At 57.6% G+C, this 22326-nt stretch overlaps 1 protein-coding gene across 1 annotated transcript in view; it reads left to right on the forward strand.

Moving 5' to 3' along the window:
* NINJ1 (ninjurin 1) overlaps positions 1-22326 on the forward strand; it is a 26967-nt gene continuing 4641 nt past the window's right edge. Inside the window, exons 1-4 of the mRNA XM_010600638.3 lie at positions 1-140; positions 10525-10753; positions 13814-13977; positions 15938-22269. Coding sequence (XP_010598940.1) covers positions 66-140; positions 10525-10753; positions 13814-13968 — 459 coding nt within the window. The 5' untranslated portion in view covers positions 1-65 and the 3' untranslated portion in view covers positions 13969-13977; positions 15938-22269. The remainder of the gene's footprint in view (positions 141-10524; positions 10754-13813; positions 13978-15937; positions 22270-22326) is intronic.

Raw genomic sequence — 22326 nt, forward strand, 5'->3', positions numbered from 1 at the left:
GGCAGCGGCGGCGGCGGTGAGGGCACACTCTTAGGCCGCGAACGAGGCTGCCCGGCGGCCGCGCCATGGACTCGGGCGCCGAGGAGTACGAGCTCAACGGCGACCTGCGCCCGGAATTCCCCGAAGCTCCGCACACCTCGGTAAGCCCCAGCCCCGCCGCAGTCTCGCTGTGTGACCTTGGCAGAGGCCGCCCTCTCTGGGCCCTACGCGCTGGCACCTGTGGCGCTCCGCACTGCGGGGTGGCAAGGGCGTCGCTTCCCCCAGCCGCCCGGTGTTGTTGACCCGGCAAATGTCGCCTCCCTGCACCCCACTTTCCCCGTGGGAGGCGGGAGCGGGTGGCTCCAAGGGCTCCACCATCCCTGGGCTGGTGATGGGGTCATCAGGTGAGGGGTGCAGAGCAGGCTGGCATTCTGCCAACCCGCGGGCTGGGGAGGGAGTGCGCGCCAGAGCGCCCTGGGTAGTGCTCCCGCCTCGCTTCGCCCGCCGGCCCTCCCTCGCCGCCAGCACGGTGCCCCCTCCTCTGAGCACCCATATTCTTCCCCCACTCCCGCCTACCTCCAGCCCTATAGTCCCTTGGCCCTTCCCACCTCTCTTTCACTACCCTTCTAACTTCCAACCTTGCCATCTCCCGGTGGGCAGAGGAGTCACAGCCTCCTGGGCTGCCGGCCAGCAGCGGGCAGACAGTTATGTCACCGCCGGATGACCACAGATTATGATGTGTGTCCTGCTAGGGGATGAGGCTGTGTGTCCTGCGTCACTCAGCTGCCTTGGTGACACCAGGGCTCCCCTCGCTGGGGAGAATCCACACACACACACACACCCAGACACACACACACACCCACGCGTGCGGGTGTCCATCCACAGGCCCTGAGTGCAGGGTTCCAGGGCTTCTCTGCTGGCCTGGGAGGGCAGTAGCCCCTCCATTAGGGCTGGAGGTGCCCTGAGCCCCCCTCCCCACATGCCTGAAGTTGGGGGGACCCTGCCTAGAGCTTCATCCTCTCGGGCCAACACTCTCTATACCTCCTGTATGCAGGGCCTTGAGAAAGGCAATCCCTAACTTGTTTGTTGACTTTGGACAATCTTTCATTTTCCAATTCCTTGGAATGGCAGCGAGGAAGTGGTGGCCTGTGGGTTTTTCCGGACTGTGGGCGGAGACTAATGCAGCCTGGAGACTGCAGATGTGATGGGGACAATCCTGGGCCAGTACAGGGGTGGCAGGTGATTTTCAGGGAGAAGGGTACAAGAGCTGTGGTGGACCTGGAGATGTGGGGAAGTACGGATGCCTCTCTCTGCCCTGGCTGTCTGCCACCATCCTCTCCATCTTTCATGGAGCCTTTCCGAGGCCCTAGCCACTGTGCCAGGGTCTTATACGTTCTTTCACTAAACCCTCATGCCAGCCCTGGCTTACTTGGGACCATCCATCCCCACAGTAGCACTGAGGAAACCAAGGACAAAGAGCGGCAGCCAGGGGCTGGGAGACACAGCTGGGACTCAACCAGGGGTGTGTGACCCTCTGGGACTGGCCTACCCCAGCGTGTAGCACTTTAGGGACCATGGGGGCACCTCCTGGCTATGTGACCTTGGGTCTTAAAAATGGGAAACAAAGTATCTCTGTCCTGTCTGCCTCCCAGGGAAGTGGGGGAAGAAAACTAGGCAACAACGGGTGGCAGTGGTTTGGAAGCTGGCCTTGCCCTGCTGTACCTTGCACCTGGAATGCCTTAGAGATGGCCTCACCTCTGCCAGGGCAGAATGGGACTGTCCAGCTAGGGGACTGGCTGCATCTCAGGCCCAGCGGAAAGGTTGGGTTGGTTTTGTTCAGGAGTACTGCATTGGCTCTGGGGACCAGAGGTGAGTGAGATGCATCCCATCCTGCTGAGTTTAGTCTGAGAGATGAGAGACCAACCAGACAAAGAAGGGAGAATCTAAGGCAAGAAATGTTCAGTTCTCAGGGGTGGGCTCTGGTGGAAGGGCCTGCAGGAATCAGGGAAGGCTTCCTACACAAGATGGTAGACATCAGAGCTGGGCCCTGGAGGGAGGGAGTCTGGCCTCCTGAGATGTACAGAAGGGCATCCCAGGCAGAGGAAACAGCAAAGACCTAGAGGTAGACACTGAGGCACCTGCAAGGCTGGGTAGGGTGTGGTGGCGTGGGAGGTAAGACTGGACAGGAGAGGCCTTGAGGCTGGACCACAGGTCCTCTGTGGGCTGTGAGCAGGGGAGGGATGAGGCTGAAATGAGGAGAACTTTCTTCTGGCAAATGAAACTGGGGTGCTCAGGTCCAAATGAGCCAGAGCCCAGTCAGAGACATGGAGGCTTCCTGGAGGGGGTGGCCAGCCTCAAAAGCCACTCTGCTCACACAGCCTGGGGCCCAGATGCACCAGGGCCCTGCTCCCCAGCCTCTGTCTTCCCTACCCCATCCTCAGGACCCTGCCACCTTACTTTCTTGGGCACATCACTCCTTCTCTCTGTCCCTCAGTTTCTCATCTGTAAAACAGGGCTAACTACAATGCTTTTCTCAGAGGGTTGTTGTGAGGACTCAGATGCTTGGAACAGCCTCGTCGTCATTATGATTACGAAATGATTATGATTATCTTGAATATCTTTTAAAAGGAAACTTTTAATCTCTCCTTGTTAGAAATGGAAGACCTTTTTTTTTTTTTTTTACAAAAATACAGGGAAAACCAAGCAGCGTGATTAAACCCGAGCCTGTGAAGCTTTGGGTTGAGTGTGTTGCCAGTGGCCTGGTCCCATGGAGACTTTCTACTGGGTGATGAGGGCCCACGGACTTTAAGTGATTTGGACAGGAAAGCACTCCCCAGGGTGAACCCCACCGGGCAGACACTGTGCCCCACTGCCTGTCTCTGAACACCAGCCTGCTATAACATCGGAGGGCAAGGAAGAAAGGGTTTGCTGAGAGGAGAGGCAGGTGTCAGGAAGGGGTCTTGGTCCCCAGGGGCACATCTAGCTGTCCAGCCTGCTCTGTGCGGGCAAACACTGGGACCGCTGACAGTGTGAGGGCAGGCGCTGCTGTGTCCCCAGCCCTCACACACCACCTGCGGTAGGTGCTCAGGGAGCGCTCGTGGGGGTACTCGGAGGCCCAAGAGCCCCCTAGTCTTGAGACACCCCTGCTGTGTGGCCTTAGTCAAGTACAGACCATCTCTGAGCCTCAGTTTCTTATGTAAAATAGAGCACAATCACTCACCTTCTGAAGAAGACAGAGTCAGCTGTATGTAACCCCTCACCTGGAGCCCAGCGCTTGGTCTGGTCACAGCAAATCTGCACCCCCATGCGCCCAGGGCTCCATGCGCCCTGGCGCCAGGGGCGGGGTGTGCCCTTGAGCCTGCAGTATTCATTCGGTGTCTTCTTATAGCCAGCTCACTTTTCACCTGGTGGTAAAAGGAATAGTAAAAATAACAATTACCTCTAAGGGAGCAGGAGATCAGTGGGATGCAGACCCCAAATTCTCACAAAAAGACCATACTTAATGGTCTGACTGAGACTAGAGGAATCCCGGCGGTCATGGTCCCCAAACCTTCTGTTGGCCCAGGACAGGAACCATTCCCGAAGACAACTCATCAGACATGAAAGGGACCGGACAGTGGGTAGGAGAGAGATGCTGATGAAGAGTGAGCTAATTATATCAGGTGGACACTTGAGACTGTGTTGGCATCTCCTGTCTGGAGGGGGGATGGGAGGATAGAGAGAGTTGGAAGCTGGCAAAATTGTCACGAAAGGAGAGACTGGAAGGGCTGACTCATTAGGGGGAGAGCAAGTGGGAGTACGGAGTAAGGTGTATATAAACTTATATGTGACAGTCTGACTTGATTTGTAAACATTCACTTGAAGCTCAATAAAAGTTAATAAAATTAAAAAAAAAATTAATGGTGAAATGAGCGTGCTGTGCTCTCTGGAGGCGTCATGGCCACTTGAATCCGGCAGTACACCTTGGAGGGAGCACTACCCCCCTTTACAAGAGATGGCCAACAAGAGGATTGGAACATACCCTCTGGCTGGTCCCCTCTTTGCCCCGCGCCTGGCCTGGCAGGGTGATGGGGCTGTCCAGTCACACTGGACCAATGGTGCCTGTTTGTTCCTTGGGGACACTGTGGTCCTCCCTCCTGCATAGCCCCTGGCTGGGTCGTGCATCATCCCAGCTGCCTGGAGGAAGTTTGCTCTTCTCCTCACTTCTGCTTTCTGGCAGGTCCTGACATTGGCCATTTCTTGGCCAAGTTCTAAAAGGCAGCCGTGACACGGCTGATACAGCTCACTAAGAGGTCACTCCTGGACAGTGCTGAGCCTGCAGGACATGGGCCAGCCAGCTGTGAGGGAACCCCAGCCAAGGCAAGACTTCTTGCTGTCTCTGGGCTTCCTGCCCGGGGCTTCCTGCCGGGGGCTTCCTGCTGGGAGTTTTCTCCTGGGTAGTCCCCCCTTGCTGCTGTCTGACCTCCCAGGGTTTGCTGCCCAGCTGCCCTGGTGAGGAGAGTGCGTTGGCCCTGGCCACAAACCCCCTGGGTGCCCAGGCCACTTTCTGTGTGGCCCTAGAGAGGTGGTCTCCTCGCCTGCTGGGCTTCAATTTGGGAGATGGGAGATAGGCAGAGCAGCAGTGCATGGCCTGTGGGTGGTGGCTGTAGGGCAGACGAGGTAACACCCAAGGCTCAGGGCAGATCCTGGCACAGAGTAAGCACCTGGAAGAGGAAGGACGATGAAGTCCCCCACACCAAGGGGCAGCGGGGCTTCCACTGGCTGTGGTTGGCCAGGACCGAGAGTGAGGACCTAGGGTGCTTGGGGTGGTGGCCACCCAGACAAGGACAAGCCCGGGGATCTGTGTCCTGAGCTCGTTTTTCACCCTCGTTACTGTTTTAATGGAGTTAAGTGTGAATAAGTTTGGTTTGCTTGGAAAGCAGGGTCTTTCAAAGTGGTGAGAGCTGGGCAGCAAGGTGGAGTACCATCCCAGCCACTCCACCACCAGCTGAGCAGCTCAGACAGGCAGGCCGGGGTCTCAGCCTCGCCAGCACCTAGAGTGCTCCAGGACCACCTGCTGTACCCCGCCTGCAGGGGTGCACTGATCCTCACAGCACCCCTGTACTCACCCCTTCACAGATGAGGACACCAAGGCACAGCCCCCTGCACTCACCGCCTCACAGATGAGGACAGCAAGGCACAGCCCCCTGCACTCACCCCTTCCCAGGTGAACACCAAGGCACAGCCCCCTGCACTCACCCCTTCACAGGTGAACACCAAGGCACAGCCTCCTGCACTCACCCCTTCACAGGTGAACACCGAGGCACAGCCCCCTGCACTCACCCCTTCACAGGTGAACACCAAGGCACAGGCCCCTGCACAGATGAGGACACCAAGGCACAGCCCCCTGCACTCACCCCTTCACAGATGAGGACAGCAAGGCACAGCCCCCTGCACTCACCCCTTCACAGGTGGACACCAAGGCACAGGCCCCTGCACAGATGAGGACACCAAGGCACAGCCCCCTGCACTCACCCCTTCACAGATGAGGACAGCAAGGCACAGCCCCCTGCACTCACCCCTTCACAGATGAGGACACCGAGGCACAGCCCCCTGCACTCACCCCTACATAGATGAGGACACCAAGGCGCAGCCCCCTGCACTCACCCCTTCACAGATGGACATCAAGGCACAGTCCCCTGCACTCACCCCCTCACAGAAGGACACCGAGGCACAGCCCCCTGCACTCACCCCTTCACAGATGGACACCAAGGCACAGCCCCCTGCACTCACCCCTTCACAGGTGAGGACAGCAAGGCACAGCCCCCTGCACTCACCCCTTCACAGATGAGGACACCGAGGCACAGCCCCCTGCACTCACCCCTACATAGATGAGGACACCAAGGCGCAGCCCCCTGCACTCACCCCTTCACAGATGGACATCAAGGCACAGTCCCCTGCACTCACCCCTTCACAGAAGGACACCGAGGCACAGCCCCCTGCACTCACCCCTTCACAGATGGACACCAAGGCACAGCCCCCTGCACTCACCCCTTTACAGAAGGACACCAAGGCACAGCCCCCTTCACAGATGAGGACACCGAGGCATAGCACAGTCCCCAGCTGACTGGGGTGGTACAGCCAGAGTCCGGGGATGAGAGAGGGGTAGCTTGGAAGCTCCAGTCCAGCCTTGACAGGCGCAGGCCCTTGGTGGGGCAGTGATGGGGGCCTTGATTTCTCTTTTGCAGATGAGGAAGTGAGGTCTCCGGGGGGGGGGGGTGCTGCCCTGAGGACCCCCCCCGCTAGCACAGCTGGGCCCAGGATTGCTGTGTGGACTCTGTTGAGTACTTATTGACGGGGTGGTGGTGGAGCCGGCAGGCAGGACTGAGGGGAATAGTAACCATGACTTCTGGGCCTGCAGAGAGCGTCTTGGCCCATCCTCTTTGGGGGCTGGGGAGAGCTTCTGGAGAAGCTAGGGTGTAGGAGAAGGGGGTCTGAGGGGCCAGTTCCCAGGCCCAATGGCCCAGGCCCAGCTGGGCGGCGTTGGAAGGGCCCATCCAAACCTGGGGGGAACTGGCACCCCTGTTACGCTGCAGCCAGAACCTGGCCTTCGGGTGCAGGAGACAGAGATGAAATCCTGTGTCTGCCCAGCTCCCCTCCTTGTCTGAGCCAAGGCTATACGCCAGAATGTGGTCAAGACCTGTGCCCAGAGCCACTAGCACAAAGGCTGCCTGGAGCACTGTGCCCTGGAAGGTCAGAGGGGGACCAGCGTGGGCAGTGGACTCCCTCCCCAAGAGGCTCCTTCCCAGTGTTAGGGGGAAAGCCCCACTGCCTCGGTGTACCTCACCCCAGCTCCCAGGACACTGTTGACATTTTGGCGCAGCAGACACATTAACCAAGGTGTTTGTTCCCTGTAGTGCCCAGGTCACAGCTGAGGTCTCAGGGGAAGTGGCTTCTGTCAGCAGAGGCAGGGCAGAGGCAGGGCAGGGCAGCCCAGGCCTGCGAGGCCCCCAGACCTGTGGGGTGGGCACTGGTCCCTCAGCCCCTCCTACCCCGGGGGGCTGCTCAGAGCTCTTGCCCCGGGCTTCCCAAAACACTGCAGAGTGTCCGGGCAGACTCCTGCCCTCCCTGGGACTCACTGTGCAGTGAGTCGTCTTAACCCCAGTACTCTCCTGCTGCCCCTCAGAGCCCCTGTCCATCAGACGTGGTGTGTGGTTCCCTGTGCGGCTCCCTGAACCCTCCCACAGCCCCATGGCAGACTTTCGCTCCCCCTTCTCCGGGGAAGCTGAGGCTGTGCCGGGGCCCAGATGCAATTCTAAATCTGCTCCTTCCTCACAGATGGGCTTCAGGCCACCTCCTTCCCCTCTGAGCCTCAGTTTCTTTGTCTGTAAGTTGGGGAGAATAGCACACCCCTCACTGGCTGGTGGAAGGAGGACTCGTGGGCTGGCAGAGTGTCCCAGTATGCAGTCTTGGCACTCACAATAGAGACCTCCCTGGCCATGGGTTTTCCCCAGAGCCCACCGCTTCTGGCCCGCACTCCTTGTCATCGTACAGTCTGGGCAGGAAGCAAATGGCTGGGTGATGCTTCCACGGGGATGGGAACATGGTTTGGTGCCCTTTGCTCACCACCCAAGGCTCAGAGGCTGTTTGCAGACACCCCAGAACATCCAGGGTTGGAGGGGGGCCAGGCTGTTTGAGGTCACATAGCAGGAAGCTGGGGCTCATCAAGGAGCCACCGAGAACTCTGCCTCCCAAACCCCCTGCTAACATCTATGGGGGCCAGAGGAGGCTGCTCGTGTTAGCCCCCATGGCTGTGGTGCCCCAGGGCCAGCGTTCAAACCCCAGTGCACCCCTCACTTGTGTGACCACATCGTCCAAGATATTCAAACCACTCAGAGAGCTCAGAATAAACAGTTATTCTTTCTTCCCCTCAGGGGCTACCACAGCTAGCACCGACACACGTGTGTACGTATGCATTATATGTGTATGTGTATTACGCATATGTTTACGTACGTGTGTGTGTCTTATGTGCACGTATATATGTGCATGCACATGTATGTATATGGTTCCCCTGTGCATTCCCCTGAAGGGAGGAACTCTTCACAGGGTTCGCACCTTGCTTTTTCCACTTAATGATATGTCCTGGGGAAGAGACATGATGAGGACTGGGGCACCCTTGAGGGGGCACTTTGACATGGTTTATGGAATTTGGGAGCATACGCACTGCGTGGCTGGGGTGGCTTGGCAAGAGCAGAGCTGGGACAACCTCTGTTTTGTTGGGAGGGCAGAGGCCTGTCCCCTGTGGGCACCCAGGCCCTCACAGCCTTGAGGGGAACAGCTCCTGGAGGTGCTGATCTGGCCGGAGCAGAAGCCCAGCGGGGAGTATACCACGGGGCTGCCCAGAAAAGAGGCAGCCCAGGGATCCACGATGCTGTTTTCTGAGTGTGCTCAGGAACATGGGGGCCAGGGACGGGGGGCTGGTCCGGGGTGGAGGTAGCTTTCCCCGTGTCTCAGTCATCTAGTGCTGCTGTAACAGGAATACTACCAGTGGATGGCTTTAACAAGTGGAAATTTATTCTCTCACAGCCTAGAAGGCTAGAAGTCTGAATTCAGGGCACCAGCTCCAGGGGAAGGCTTTCTCTCTCTGTCAGCTCTGGAGAAGGGTCTTTGTCATCAATCATCCCCTGGTATAGGAGCTTCTCAGCATAGGGACTCCGGGTGCAAAGGACATACTCCGCTCCTGGCACTTCTTTCTTGGTGATATGAGGTCCTTTTCTCTGTCTGCTAGCTTCTCTCTTTTATGTCTCATGAGATACTGACTCAAGATACAACCTAATCCTGTAGATTGACTCCTGCCTTATTAACATAACTGCCTCTAATCCTGCCACATTAACATCATAGAGGTGGGATTCACAACAGGTAGGAAGATTACATCGGATTGCAAAATGGAGGACAGCTACACAACACTGGGGAATCATGCCCAGCCAAGTTGATACACATTTTGGGGGGACACAATTCAATGCACAACACCCAGTGTACTCTGTAGCTTTGGAATTTTGAACCCAGTGAATTTGCTACCTAAATACAAAGCCCCGAAGCTAAGAATCTTTTTTTGGAACACGCAGGTACCGGGTACCTGTGGCAGAGCCTGCCTGTGTCCCCAAAATCCAGCCTCCTCTTCTTCCTGGACTCTTTAATTTAAATTTAAAAAATATTTACCATGAAAGCAAAGCCCCAGCCCTTCTGTTAGTTCTGTATCGCTGCCTTGTGTTTTCCCAGAATGTGGTTTTTTTTTTTTTAGTTGTGGGATGCTTCAAGCTGACAAAACGGATGCAGTCAGTGAATGCTGTGTTTGCCCGCCAAGCGAAGTGGAGCCCAGCATCCATTCTCTGTGGTCGTTTCAGCCTAACTTGCCCTCCTGGACCCAGGCCACTGCACCCCCCTGGCCTCCCTCTCAGAGGCCTCATGCCTCTTCTATGAGTCTAGAAACAAGATCTCATGGGGCAGCCCAGGAGGGCGGGCCACCAGCACCCGGGTCTCAGCAGCCCAGTAGGCTGTGGCCTAGGCTGGAGCATTTTGGACCGAGGGCTAGGGCAGGGTCTGAGGCAGGCAGGTTTGTCCTGGTTGGCTGGGAGGGACCGGACCAGGTGCCTCCTGATGAGGGCTGCCCTCAGTGAACCAGTGGGCTTAAGAGGTAAGCACCTGTCATGGGGGACCCTAGAGAGTAGGGATGACCCAGGCAGCATTGGGACAGGCGGGTGCTAGGCACAAGGCTTGGACCTACCTGTGAGGGTGGGGGCCAAGGAGATGTCAGCACTTGTATTTCTTTATTCACCTAAAAATTAAGAGAAGCTAAGCTCAGCTGCATTGTCTTATGCCAAGGCATTAATTGAGCACCTTTTGTGTGCCAGGTAGGCTCTTGGTATCTCCTCAGGGCCACACAGTGAGGTGAGTGGGCCATTTACAGAGAGTGATGCTGTGGCACAGAGAGGCCAGCAGCTTGTCCAGGGCCACACAGCCAGGAGATACAGGGCCTCCACCAGGAAAGGCTCTGTGTCATGTCTGGGCAAGTGTGTGAGGATCAGGAATCCAGCTCCTCTGCCCACATACTTCCTCCCTGTGGGAGCACAGAATGGACAGGCCTGGAGAGGGACCTCAGGCTCTAGGGCTACTGCCCAGATGGCTCCACCTGTGCGGAGGGCAAGGGCGGGACACATTTCCAAGGCCAGCATGTGTGTGCTGACTGGTGCTTTCATGACATCATCCCTGGGGAAAGTTCTGCCCAGGTCAAACAGCCAGCATCCCATGGTTTCTTCGTGAAGTAATAACCACTTCCTGCCCTGTGCCAGGGACATGAAAAGCCTTATCTGCAGGGCCTCTTTTGGCCCACCAAGCAGCCCTGTCGCAGTCACGGGCCCATTTCACAGGGAGGACACTGGGCTAGGAGTCAGGAGGGGACTGCACAGGCCTGTGCAGCCTGTGGTGGGGGAGGTTCTGGGAGTGGGGCAGAAGGCACCCCCCACCCCACACCCAACTGGCCATGGCTGACCGTGCCCCATTCTGCAGGTGCTGCCCTGGGGCCGGAGAAGCCAGCCCATCAACATGAACCATTACGCCAACAAGAAGAGTGCGGCTGAGAGCATGCTAGACATCGCCCTGCTGATGGCCAACGCCTCCCAGCTCAAGGCCGTGATTGAGCAGGGCCCCAGCTTCACCTTCTTTGTGCCCCTTGTAGTCCTTATCTCCATCTCCCTTGTTCTCCAGGTTGGCGTGGGCGTGCTGCTCATCTTCCTCGGTAAGTGCTTGCCCCCCGCCTGGAAGGCCCACCTGTCGGGGCGGCCCACGTCTGCTTGCCCACTCTTGTGCCCAGAGCTGTGCAGCCTCCCCACCCTCCCATGTCTCTCTCCTTCCTTCCACCCGAGCTGAGGACACATAGGAAAATACCATAGCCACACTGAGTTACCATTCACAAGCACCCTCACAGGAGCTCCACAAGGCAGGCGCTGGTATTGTCTCCCTATTCCTGGAGGAGGAAGCTGAGGTGCAGAGAGGCTGGACCTGACCCAGTGCCACCCTCTGACGTGGGGACGGGTGGGTGGCAGTACTGCCTGGGACAGAGAAACTTGAGCAGGCCGGAGCACACAGGGAGGATACCAGTGCTGCTGGGGCACATGGGGCTGGGGCCCTATAGGCTCCTCCAGGTTGAGGGGCAGTCTGACTCATTGCGACCCTGTGTACAGCAGAACAAAACACTGCCCCATCCTGCGCCTTCCTCACAACAGCAGCTATGTTTAAGCCCGTTGTTACAGACCCTGTGTCAGCCATCTCATTGAGGGTTTTCCTCTTCTTTGCTGACTATCTGCTTTACCAAGCATGACGTCCTTCTCCAGGGAGTGGTCCCTACTGATAACACGTCCAAAGTATGTGAGACAAAGTCTTGCCATCCTCTCTTCTAAGGAGCATTCTGGCAGTGCTTCTTCCAAGACAGACTTGTTTGTTCTACTGACAGATGAGTGGTGGGCCTGTTACTGGCAGAAGTTATTTCTTCCTACTCTGTCTTGGAGAGTCAGCAATATTTTGTTAATCCCAATCTTACTCTCTTTAATTTTACTTTCCATCTCTTTACACTGACCTGGAGCAGAATTGACTCCTTTTTTCACGGTGATTTCCAAAGTTTTGTACTTTCAGTTTCTCCACCTCTCAGTGCTATATGTGTACATAACGCGTATGCACACACCCTATATTATTATACATGTAATAAAAACGGGGCTTTTTTTTAATATGTGTAATAATGGCTCACTTCCTCGTGAGCACCTCAGGGGAACTGGCAGAAGCTGTATCACCTTATATGACTTGGCCTCAGATGTCACATAGTATCACTTCTGCAATTGTCACAAGCCCGTTCAAATTCAAGGTGAAGGGACACAGGCCCCACAACTCGGTGACTCCGCTTATGTGTGCTGAGGTCATGTTATGAGAAGAGCGTGTGATGGGAGATGTTGGTGGTGCCATTTCTGGAGAATACAATTGGGCAGTCTGCCCTCCTGCTACAATAGTTCAGTCACTCTACATGTGTAACACTCCCCCAAGGCCACCAGGTCTCAGCCCATGATGCCATCAGCTTGAAGTCCAGGGTCTTAACATCTAAGTCAGGCCCAGGTCAGGCCCTGAGACGCAGCCTCTCTTGATCTGAAGACATGAACTGCACGAACAAGTTATCTGCCTCTCCTGCCAACCTCCAGACCCCCGCGTGAGGCCAGGACTTGGGCCAGCCACAGCCTGAGGTCTCATTGTACAGAGCAGCTGCTGGAGGTACACGGAGCCCGGGTCCTTCCTGGGGTCAGCCCTGTTCTGTTCTGAGAGTTGTTCAGTATGGCTCTTGGTCCCACCCTCTGAGCCGTCCTTCCTTTTCCATGAGGAGTCCTTTTCTCAGCTTGCTTCCTGCCTGTAGAAGGCTGAGGGACCAAGGGCCTCCTTCAGTTTGTTCTGTATGAGATGGTGGTGCTTCTGTCAGAGCAAATCTTTCAAACAATTGTGGGTTTTCTGTGAATCACATTGGGGTTCAAACAGACTCCACTTCCACACATCTATCTGAAATTAGAGACTTGGACCCTTTGTGAAGCATAGTGGGGCAGTGTAAAAGCCCACTGCTCAGCAGGAAGGGTCCATGAGGACCCTTAGAGGGCTTTCGTCTTCCAGAGGGTTGGGTCTTTCAGTGTTGGACCTCCTGCTTCCTGCTCCGTAGACTCTCATCACACCCTGCATGAATGAGTAAGGGGAGCAGGTCCCCGAGAGCCAGGGCAGGGGCTGGGCTCTGTTTACCTCAGTGTTCCTGCACCAGCTCAGGGCAGTCCCTGGTACACACATGTCAAGGATGGCCGGAGCATCGAATTTGCACAACAGGTATGCTTGCTGAGGCAGGGATCCTTGGCCTGCCGCCATAGCCACCGACATGGCTACCTGCTCCTGGCATCTGGCCATTTTTGAGTGAAAACCTAAATTGCAAGCTGTAGCCACCAACACGCCACTCTTCCCCAACACTAAGTAGCTAAATACCATCACCTCAAATTCAGACCAACTTCCTCCAGTGGATAGACAGAGGGACCAGTGTGGATGGGAAGGCAGGGCTGGGCAGCTACCCAGTGACCCCCACACCCAGAGGAACCACCCAAAGCAACACACCCTGACTTCACAGTGAAGAGGGAAAGGAGGCCCCCCAGCTACCCATCTTCATAGAGGGTCCCCCTTGTGGGGCCTGCTGGGGTTGCTGTTCATAGATGGTGGTAGGGGCCCCGGGATTTGAGAAGGTCACCTGAGTTCCAGCAGTGACCAGGCAGCAGGATTTACCCTGGGCTGATGCTGCTCCCCTGGGTTACCCATTTCACAAAGACAGGATTACACTCCCCTGCCACTCAGTTTCCACCACCACATAGCAGGGCTGCCTTTGCATCGTCCTGTTCACAGATGGGCTCAGTGGGCGTGTGCTCAATCCATTTTGCCTTAAAGTCAGGAGCTGGGCAGAGCCTGGAGCAGGCAGCGCTTGCAACTCGAGGCCTGAGCTGCTGACACCACCCCCAGCTTCAGTTTTCTGAGGAGAAAGTGGGGCTACAGATGCCTGTCTCCCAGGGTGACTCTGTGGGTCAGGGACAATGCGGCTGCCTAGCTGGGGCCCAGAGGCCATCATTGTCAGTATTTTATAAAACTGTGTGTTTTCTCTATGCGATAAAACTTATCATGAAAACAAGGCTGAGGGCCCTATGGCCCTGTGAAGCACGGCCTGGCCTCACATGTCCAGATCAGGGTGGGGCAGACACCTGCAGGCCAGCCTTGCCCACTGTCCCCTCTCACCCCACAGTCAAGTACGACCTCAACAACCCAGCCAAGCATGCCAAGCTGGACTTCCTCAACAACCTGGCCACGGGCCTGGTGTTCATCATCGTGGTGGTCAACATCTTCATCACGGCCTTTGGTGTCCAGAAGCCGTTGATCGATGTGGCGCCCCAGCAGTAGGGAGCTCAGGTGAGCAAGGAGGGGGTGTGAGACCCACCCAGCCCAGGAGCCTTGGCACTACCTGCTGTCCACGGGTGGGAGTCCAGGGGGCCACAGGAGGCTCTCAGCCTGACGAGGCCCCTGCCCCCTGTGTGCTGGTGCCTTCCTTGGCCAGGGACCATGGAGACCTTTTGTGCACAGCCACGCCCATCTGTCCAGGGCTGTCAAAGCTGACCTGTCCTTGTGCTGGCTGCTGGCCCCAGCCCTCAGCATTTGAGCAGAAATGACTTGGAGTTACAGTTAACAACCGGCAGAGTTCATACAAAAACAATATTTCTGGCTTCCCTTGAGCAGTCAGGGCTCTGCCACTGGGTCAGCACCCTCCTCAGTTGCAGGCAGCAGGAGCTGGGCCCAGCCTGGCTCACTGCATCCTCTGCCAGTCATGGCAGGTGCCAGGCTGGGCACTGACTGTGTGCCCACCTGCTGTGTGAATGGGCCACTGATGCTCGAGGCTTGTGGGCATAGGAAGGAAAGCAGGCTGGGAGGAATTCAAGACACCCCACCTGTTGGCCCCGCCCAGGGCTGAGCGCCCCCTTGCTCAGTCACCAGTGCCTGTGGAAGGTCACCTAAGCGCTGTCTCCTTGAATGTAGGGGAGTGGTAAGGCCACAGGCAAATCATAGGATGAGACCCCTACTCCATCCAGCCTAGGGGGAAGCAGCTGGGAAGCCAGGTTCTGTGCTCCCTCAGAAAGGCTAAGGGTCACGCCCAAGGATACACAGCACACGGCTCCCAGAGATTTAGCACTCCACACAAAGCCCCTGCCATGTGCAGGGCTGGGGTCCTGAGGTGCTTGGAGACAGGTCCCCTAAGAAGCACCCATCTGGCAAGAGAGGGACATATGTAAACACAGGCAGATTCTGACGGAGGAAGGAAATGAGCCCCCGAATCTCCTGTGGCCTGCCCAAGGCTTGGCGGCAGCATATAGTGAGGCTGTGGGCAGCCCTGTGGTAGGTGCACAGGCTGCCCCAAGGTGATACAGAACACAGAAGGGAGTCGTGCAGGACAATGGGGCCCCAGTGCCATTGGCAGGGCCCTGCTGACAGGTGACGGTCCCTCCGCACAGCAGACACCACAGCCCAGAAGCAAATAGGAGCTTCTGTGTGCAGGCAGGGCACCCCAGACCCCGAGATATAGCTTCAGCTCTGCTCATGAGAGGAGAATCCAAAAGTGACCAGTGGGGTCGGATAGTGGGAGTATGCCTTCATAGACATGGTCGAGCCCGCAGCCCACCCCACTCCTCACTGCCTCCAAGGTCCATGCCCACAACCCTCTCCCACCGAGGACACGGCCTCACGCAGGGGGAGGGCAGGGACGCCTGGTGCCCAGTGCCCCCGATGTGGATCCCGAGCTGCCCTGGGGCCTAGGACCTGTTGGCCCCATGTGGCGTCCAGTTTGATGTCAGCTGCTGGCCCTGGTTTGTTGCTAGGTCCATCCCATCCCCCAGTGGAACCTTGGACACCAAGCTGCCCTCTTGCTCATGTCATGATGATGAGGCCATTGTTAATTGCCTACTGTGTGCCCCAGACATAGTCCTTGAGGCAGCACTGTCCCATCTGCCATGTCCAGGAGGGGACACTGGGCCTGCCATGGCCACCCAGCCTGGAGGTTAGCACAGGCCTAGCCCTCCCAAGGGGACTCTGCCAGGGCTACAGAGTGGTTCTTAAAGGTGACCAGAGGTCATCCGAGGGGCTCCTGGCGGGGCCCCTCACATACAGAATCACAGTGTGCTGAGTGGCACAGTCACAGGAGCTCTGCCTGCCACCCTGACAGTGACCCATCATGACATGCCCAGATCGGGCAGGCCCTTCTGATCCCGAGTTTAACCAGCCCTGGTCAGTGGGCCCAGCAGACGCTGTTCCTGGTGTCAGAGCCCCCAGGGGCTCTGACGCCTGGGCTAGCACCCATGCCTCTCCTTTCCCCTCTTTGCAGGGTCCCCGGTGACTCCTGCCGACAGCTTGGTGCCCAAAACCAAGAGCTACTCGTCCCACGGTGTCTGACTCCCGTGGCACCTCCCACGTTGCCCGCGGCTGGGAATTCCTCCAGGATGAGCTTCACCTGAGCGCCATCGGCTAGACCTGTGTGCTGAGCTGTGGCAGGCCCACAGGCTGGAACTAAAGACCCCTCACCCCTCCTCTGAGAGCTGTGCCCCATCTCACAGCAGGCCAGTGAGGGGCCACGACCCACCCCAGGACACAGAGCCAGTCCAGGACAGGCCAGCTGTTGGCTCTCAGCCCTCTGTCTCAGGACATTCCAGAGGGACAGAGAGACACCCCTCTCCCTCTGCCGATGCCACCAGCCTCCCAGGCCTCATGGGGACCTGAGCCACCCATGCAACACAGTGCCTTCTGCCCGCTTCCTAGCCATGGGACACTGACAGCCCAAACCCCCTTTTGGCACTGGGGTTGGGCTTGGTGCCTTGGCTGTGGCGGGTACCCCAAGGGAGCCTGGATGGCCTGGGCCTGGGCCTGGACCTGGCCCTGTGCCCGCCCACCCTTGGACCCGACTGCCTTCCACCAGCAGCAATGGGGCAGAGCCCCAAGCCCATCTGTTTTCTAAGCATGAAACAATAAACCTCCTGGCTCCAGGTGCCGCATCCTCCACTGGCTGGGTCAGGACCAAGTGTACATGAACTTTAGGGGAGGAGCAGCCTCCGGATCTCTGAATATACCTGTGTCCTCAGCACAGGGCTGTGTGACGGTTAGTGGTGCACAGGGCTCCGACCCCACAGCGTCACAAGCAACCCCAAGCCCCGGGTGATGACCGAATGTATACTGATTCAGCCATCCAGCTTCTGGGACCCCACACTGACGAGTTTTTCCTTGCTCCCAGCCCACTTAGACCTGCTGGACAAAAGTCCCAGCACTTTTCCCACTTCCATACTGGGCTCAACTGCACGTCACCTTTCTGGGCCAAGCATCTCCTACTCTGATGTCAGGGTTTGTGATTCGTCCTTTCCCCTATTTCATAAACTGAAAGAGCCCCGGTGCTTGCAGGGAGGGCTGTGTGGCCATCTCTGGGGCCGTGCCCTGCCCTGCAGTCATGTCCAGTACTACCTCATCCATCAGTAGTGACGTCCCAAGGGTCAGCGTGGGAGGAGGGTTGGGGACGCGTGGCAGGATGACATCCCAAGGCCGCAGGAGTCATTCGAATCATCAGCTCACGCCACCCACTGTGGTTGGTGCCTGTGAGGCCAAAGCTGACTTATCGCATGCTGGGGGTCCCGCTGTATCCTCACCTCACCCACACTGGAGACCCCACCCACCCCATCTTGTGTTCCATCTTCCCTCACCCCTGCCCCAGGCCTCACTGCCCTTCCCCTGGGCCCCCAACTCTCCCCGTCCCTCCACTAGCCTCTTCCATCCCGCAATGGAGTGGAGATGCTCCAGTGGCCTCAGGCCAACACCCTGTCCCATCTCACCTCCAGTCCTTGCCTTGGGGGCTCCTCTACAGTGTCCTGCTTGTGGGGACCTCCTTGGCCCTCTGCCTTCCCCCTCGTCCACACAGTTTTCTAGAGCCCCAGGCTGCCAAATTGCCAAAGCCTCCCTTCTCTGTCACTGTTCATTCCTTCCCAACCTGGTGGAGCCTGCTGAGACTGAGGGTCTCTGAGAGCTTTGAGCCTTAAATGGCTCAATACCCCTGTGGGCTTACATGTGGGCCTAGTTGATTAGCTTAGAAAAGCCTCCATTGAGTAATCAATAACAGAAGTACTCATGGCTGAAATGATCGGATCCTGGGTTTACTATAAAATACTCTAGGAAGGAAAAAGCAGGGGAAGTAGAGGCAGCAGAGTTGAGACGTGATTGGTATGTGGAGTGGGGCTCATGCTTTCTGCCTCTGTGGGTGCTCGTTTGTTCCCCAGGAGCATGTTCAGGCATTAAGCCCCATGTACAGTGATTGCCAAAGAGCACTTGGTTGAAGAACCAAGATGTGGAGCTGCGCTGGTGTGTGTTTGCACGTGAGGTAAGAAGATGTGGGGTCGGTGGGTGGGTGCTGCAACTTGGGGCTTGTGAGTAGGAGAGGGCACCTGGGAGCAGGTGTGTGCAGACGCCCTAAGGGTACCCCAGAATGCAGGTGGGGGTGGGAGGACTTGGGTAGCTGTGGAGGGTGTGGGAGGGGCTATGCTGGGAGCATGAGGGACTGATGGGCCTCAGTGCTGTGATGGGAGGGTCTTCTCCCCAGCACCCCACTCTCGGTGGCCTGCCCCTCCCTGTCCAGTGACCCACCCTCACACGGTCCCCAGGGGCATGCCTACATAACCCGGGTACAGCCAGGCACAACAGCTCCCTGGCCCATCACACTCCAACTTGTCCCCTCCCCAAAAGCCCTCTCCAAACACCTCCAGGAAGCTCCCCTGGCACGTTTTCCCACACGAACTTGTGCACCTTTGAGAACAGGGATGATGGCTGCCTCATGGCAGTCCCCAGCCTGCCTGCCCCTGGCCCGGTCCATGTATACACTGCCCGGGTACAGAGTGTGGCCCAATGGGCTGGCAGCGAGCTGGCCGGCAGCCAATTGTGAGGCAATGGCAGCAGTGTACTTGGTCTCGTGAGGCAGTACCAGGTCAAGTGTGTTGGCCAACACATGGCTTAGTTCCTCCTTTGGCTAGGACAGTAAGTTCACCCATAAGGGATGCTAGAGGGGGTGAGCTCCAGATGGCTGGGACTGGTTGTCCTGAGGTCCCTGAGCCTCCAGGGCTGGTGGGGAACAGCCCATGCACGAGCCCTCTGGTCTGGCATTGGAAGATCAATGAGGTGGTCATCATGGCTGGGCAGAGCGGCAGTGGGGGCCAGAGGGTATATGGGGGGCAATCATGTAGAGCTTGGAGGCTGGCCAAAGTAAAATGGGAGCAATAACAGAGGGCTATTTTCTTAACCTCCTCATGGTAAAAAAAATAGATGATAGGTGATGGATGGATGGATAGATAGATGAGAGATAGATGACAGACAGATGATGGATAGATGATGTGGATGATAGACGATAGCACTGAGCTGGCTGGCCGCCCTACAGGCCCTGCCCAGTCACAGCTGCTTCCCCTGCCTCAGGTATCTGCCATCCTGACTTTTACAGTAATTACCTGCTCCTGTTTCTTTATAGTTGATGTGTCCTTGTGTGCATCCTTAGACATCTTACCCAGTAAAACATTTCATGTGTCTTCTAAGTCTCATTTAGTCTCCAGCACACATCCCACTCCATCTCTCTTTTCGTACAATTTATCCATTGAAGATCCTGCCCATTTGACCCACACAGAGGAGGACAGAATCCAAATTGAGTTCCCAGGCCCCTCGGGCTGCGTGGGGATGGTGGGGGTGAGGGCAAAGGCAGGGAGGCCAGTGGGAGGTGTGGGGCTTGGCCTGGGGGCTGGGCCGGTGAGAAGAAGGGTCCGCTCAGGGGCTAGTATTTAGCAGGTAATATGACAGCGTTTGCTGCTCAGCCGGGTGGGGCCTTGAACTGACATCTTCCCTCCTTCATACCCCAGCCCACACCCCAGGAAAATGCACTCCAGCATTAGAGACTGTGCAAACAAGCTGTACTGCAGGCTGGAGGCGCCCAGATATCCCAGTGCAGAGATGAGCGCTCCTGGTCCTAGCTCTGACCAGGTCCCTCTCGCAGCCTTTCTCCCCCCTTTCTCTCCCTCACCCCACCTTTTCCCACCCACTGTCCTCCCCCTTCTTCTTCTGCCCCCATCTCCCTGTCTCTCCTCCCTCACGCCTTTCTCCCATCTGCGTAACTAAAACGTAGTTCCTATTTCCTCATCGCATCACTGCTAAAAGTCAGGGAGCTGGATGTGTGCCCGTTTTCCTTCTCTTTCTCTCAATACTTATTTTTGGGGAAACACTAGGCCAGGCTGCTATGAGGACCCAGGCTACCAGCTCGGCAGCCCAGCCAGAAGGAGCTACCCCAGCAGCAGCTCATGCCGGACCACCAGGTCCACCACTGCCCTGTGAGCGCATTGGCCTGTGTCACCACCGTTTCCCCTGCAAGACCTGGCTGCCACCCTCTGTGTGCATGTCTGCTGCCCAGCTCTGCTAACAAGACTCGGGGCCAGGCCCAGCTGAGGGAGAGCCTGCACAGGTCCCTGTCCCCACCTGGTGAGAGAACAGCACCCACCTGCCCCCATCAGTCATCCATTCAGTGAGGAGGTGCTAGCAACAGTGGCAGCAAGCCAGGCCTGGCCTTGCAGACACTTCTCCTGCTGGTGTGAAGATGGGTGCCCAGGCCGACTAGCAGGTACCTAACCCATGTGCTGGCCAGCCCGTGGTGGGGAGGGGTGCCCAGTGGCTGCAGAGTTGCTGGGGGACCCTGGGAAGCCCCCTGAGCCCATCCGTAAAGGGCTTCAGCACTGGCCTGCAAAGGCTGTGACTCAGCAGGGACTGGAAGAGGTGACCTCAGTTTTCAGCAGTGTCAGCACCTACACCCCAGCCCCCAACCTCAGGACCCTGAGCCCTGCAGAGTCAACATGTCTGTTTCCTGTCCCAGGAGGGGAGCCTGGCTTGTGCAAAATGCAGCTGCCTATCCAGGCCTGGCATGCACAGCCTGTCCTCTCTGTCTGTGCCCTGGCCCCTCCTCCTGGGCATCCAAGCCATGGGGGCCAGCCCGTGGCATGCCTCTGCCGTGACTGGGAGCTCCTCCAGCCCCTGCCCAGCCCCTGCTACAGCCAGAGGCAGGGAGGGGAGAGAACAACCTCTCCTAGCTGGAATATCAGGGAAGGCTTCCTGGAGGTGGTGGCATTTCCCTAAGACCTGAAGGACAAGCAGGTGGGGTGGGTTAGTAAGGAGCATTCCAAGCAGAGGGAACAGCATGTTGAGGATGTGGGGGCATACAGCAGGTGATGGGGACACGGGGGACAGATAGTGAGGGCCCTGAGCCCCACCCAGCCTCGGGAGTCACCCCAAGGGTACTAGGGAGCCACGGCAGGCCTCTGGCAGGGGAGGGTGTGGCCTAAGGTACTCTTACACACTTACGGATCTAAGTCAGTCCGGGTCTCTGGCACCGGCTGCCAGGTGCCTGGCAGGCAGGAGCCCGATGGGGATTGGGCTGAGGGCTAGACACAGGTGGCCCCCACCCCACAGCTCTCAGCCCAGAGGGAAGGCCCTTAGGGGAGCATCAGCCAGCTGGGAGTTGGGCAGATCAGAGAGGCCGGGCTGACTGACCAGCAGAGGCTTTGCTGGTGAGTGGGGATGTGGCTGACCTCAACTCAGGCACGGTCTGGGATGGGGTCACAGGTGACTGGGGGTTGGGAGGAGTCTAGTGGCAACCTGAGGTCCAGGGATTAGAGGTTCCAGGGCAAGGCCTCAGTGGGTCGGGACCAAAGGGGGTGAGGGGATTGCAGAGAAAGCCTTCCTGCCCAAGCCCAAGGACAGGGTTCCCCAGCCCCACAGCCCACAGAACAAAGCCTACAGGCTGGCACCATGCAGTCACCATCCATCCCCCTTGGGCGGCATCTGCAGAGACGGCACCCTCCCAGGTTGGCCCTGCAGGCCATCTTGGACTGGCCCCGGGAAGGCTCGCTCTCCACACCCCACCAGCCTCTGCTGCCATTTCTTCTCACCTGGAGGCAGCCTCAGGGCGGCCAGATTCAAGGGCCTTCCTATGCCTGAGCTGCTGGTCTCTGTCCAGTTTCTTCATTCACTTCCTAACAGGGACCTTCAGCTGATGTGGAACTAGCATTGAACACCCCAAAACCCCTCCCTCATTCTCTAGGGCTGATCCCCCCTGCCGGCACCCCTATGTCCGCCCTTCACCCCAGGCATTTCAGTCAGGGCGCAGGACAGGAATAGAAGCCACCCAGGGGATCAGGAGGGAGGAATGAACCTGGAATTAGGAGTGTGTACGGTTTTTGTTTTTTTTTTTTTTATGGTGGGGGATGGCCTGGACATCCCCCGTAGTGGCTGCAGCTTCTCTGCTTCCCCCTCCTGAAAGCCATAGAGTGGAGTCTGGGACTGAGGCTGCTGCAGAGAAGGGTCCCTTTGCCCCTTTCTGCCCCTCTCGCCGGCAGGCCGCGGAGCACCAGTGCCTGCGATTAGCGGCACCCATTTGACACCAGGGCTTGGGTGCCAGGTAGCGTGGGAGATGTAGTGCTCAGAGTTCCAGCCCCCGCCCACAGGCCGCAGGAACACTGTGCCCCTCAACAGGCTGCAAGAGGATCACCCCGCTACAGGCCGCAGGAGGACCACCCCTCCCACAGGCCCCAGGAGGACGCCTGGAAACAGAGGGGGCAGGGTCTAGGTGTTCTCTTCCCCAGGCTCCGGAGCCACAGGGGGGTAAGCAGCCATGTGGGGGCTCATTCCACCAGGGCAGGGTGGGGGCTGAGTGCCGTA

This window comes from Loxodonta africana, chromosome 9, assembly GCF_030014295.1.
Source record: "Loxodonta africana isolate mLoxAfr1 chromosome 9, mLoxAfr1.hap2, whole genome shotgun sequence".
In the NCBI taxonomy this organism is placed as follows: domain Eukaryota; kingdom Metazoa; phylum Chordata; class Mammalia; order Proboscidea; family Elephantidae; genus Loxodonta; species Loxodonta africana.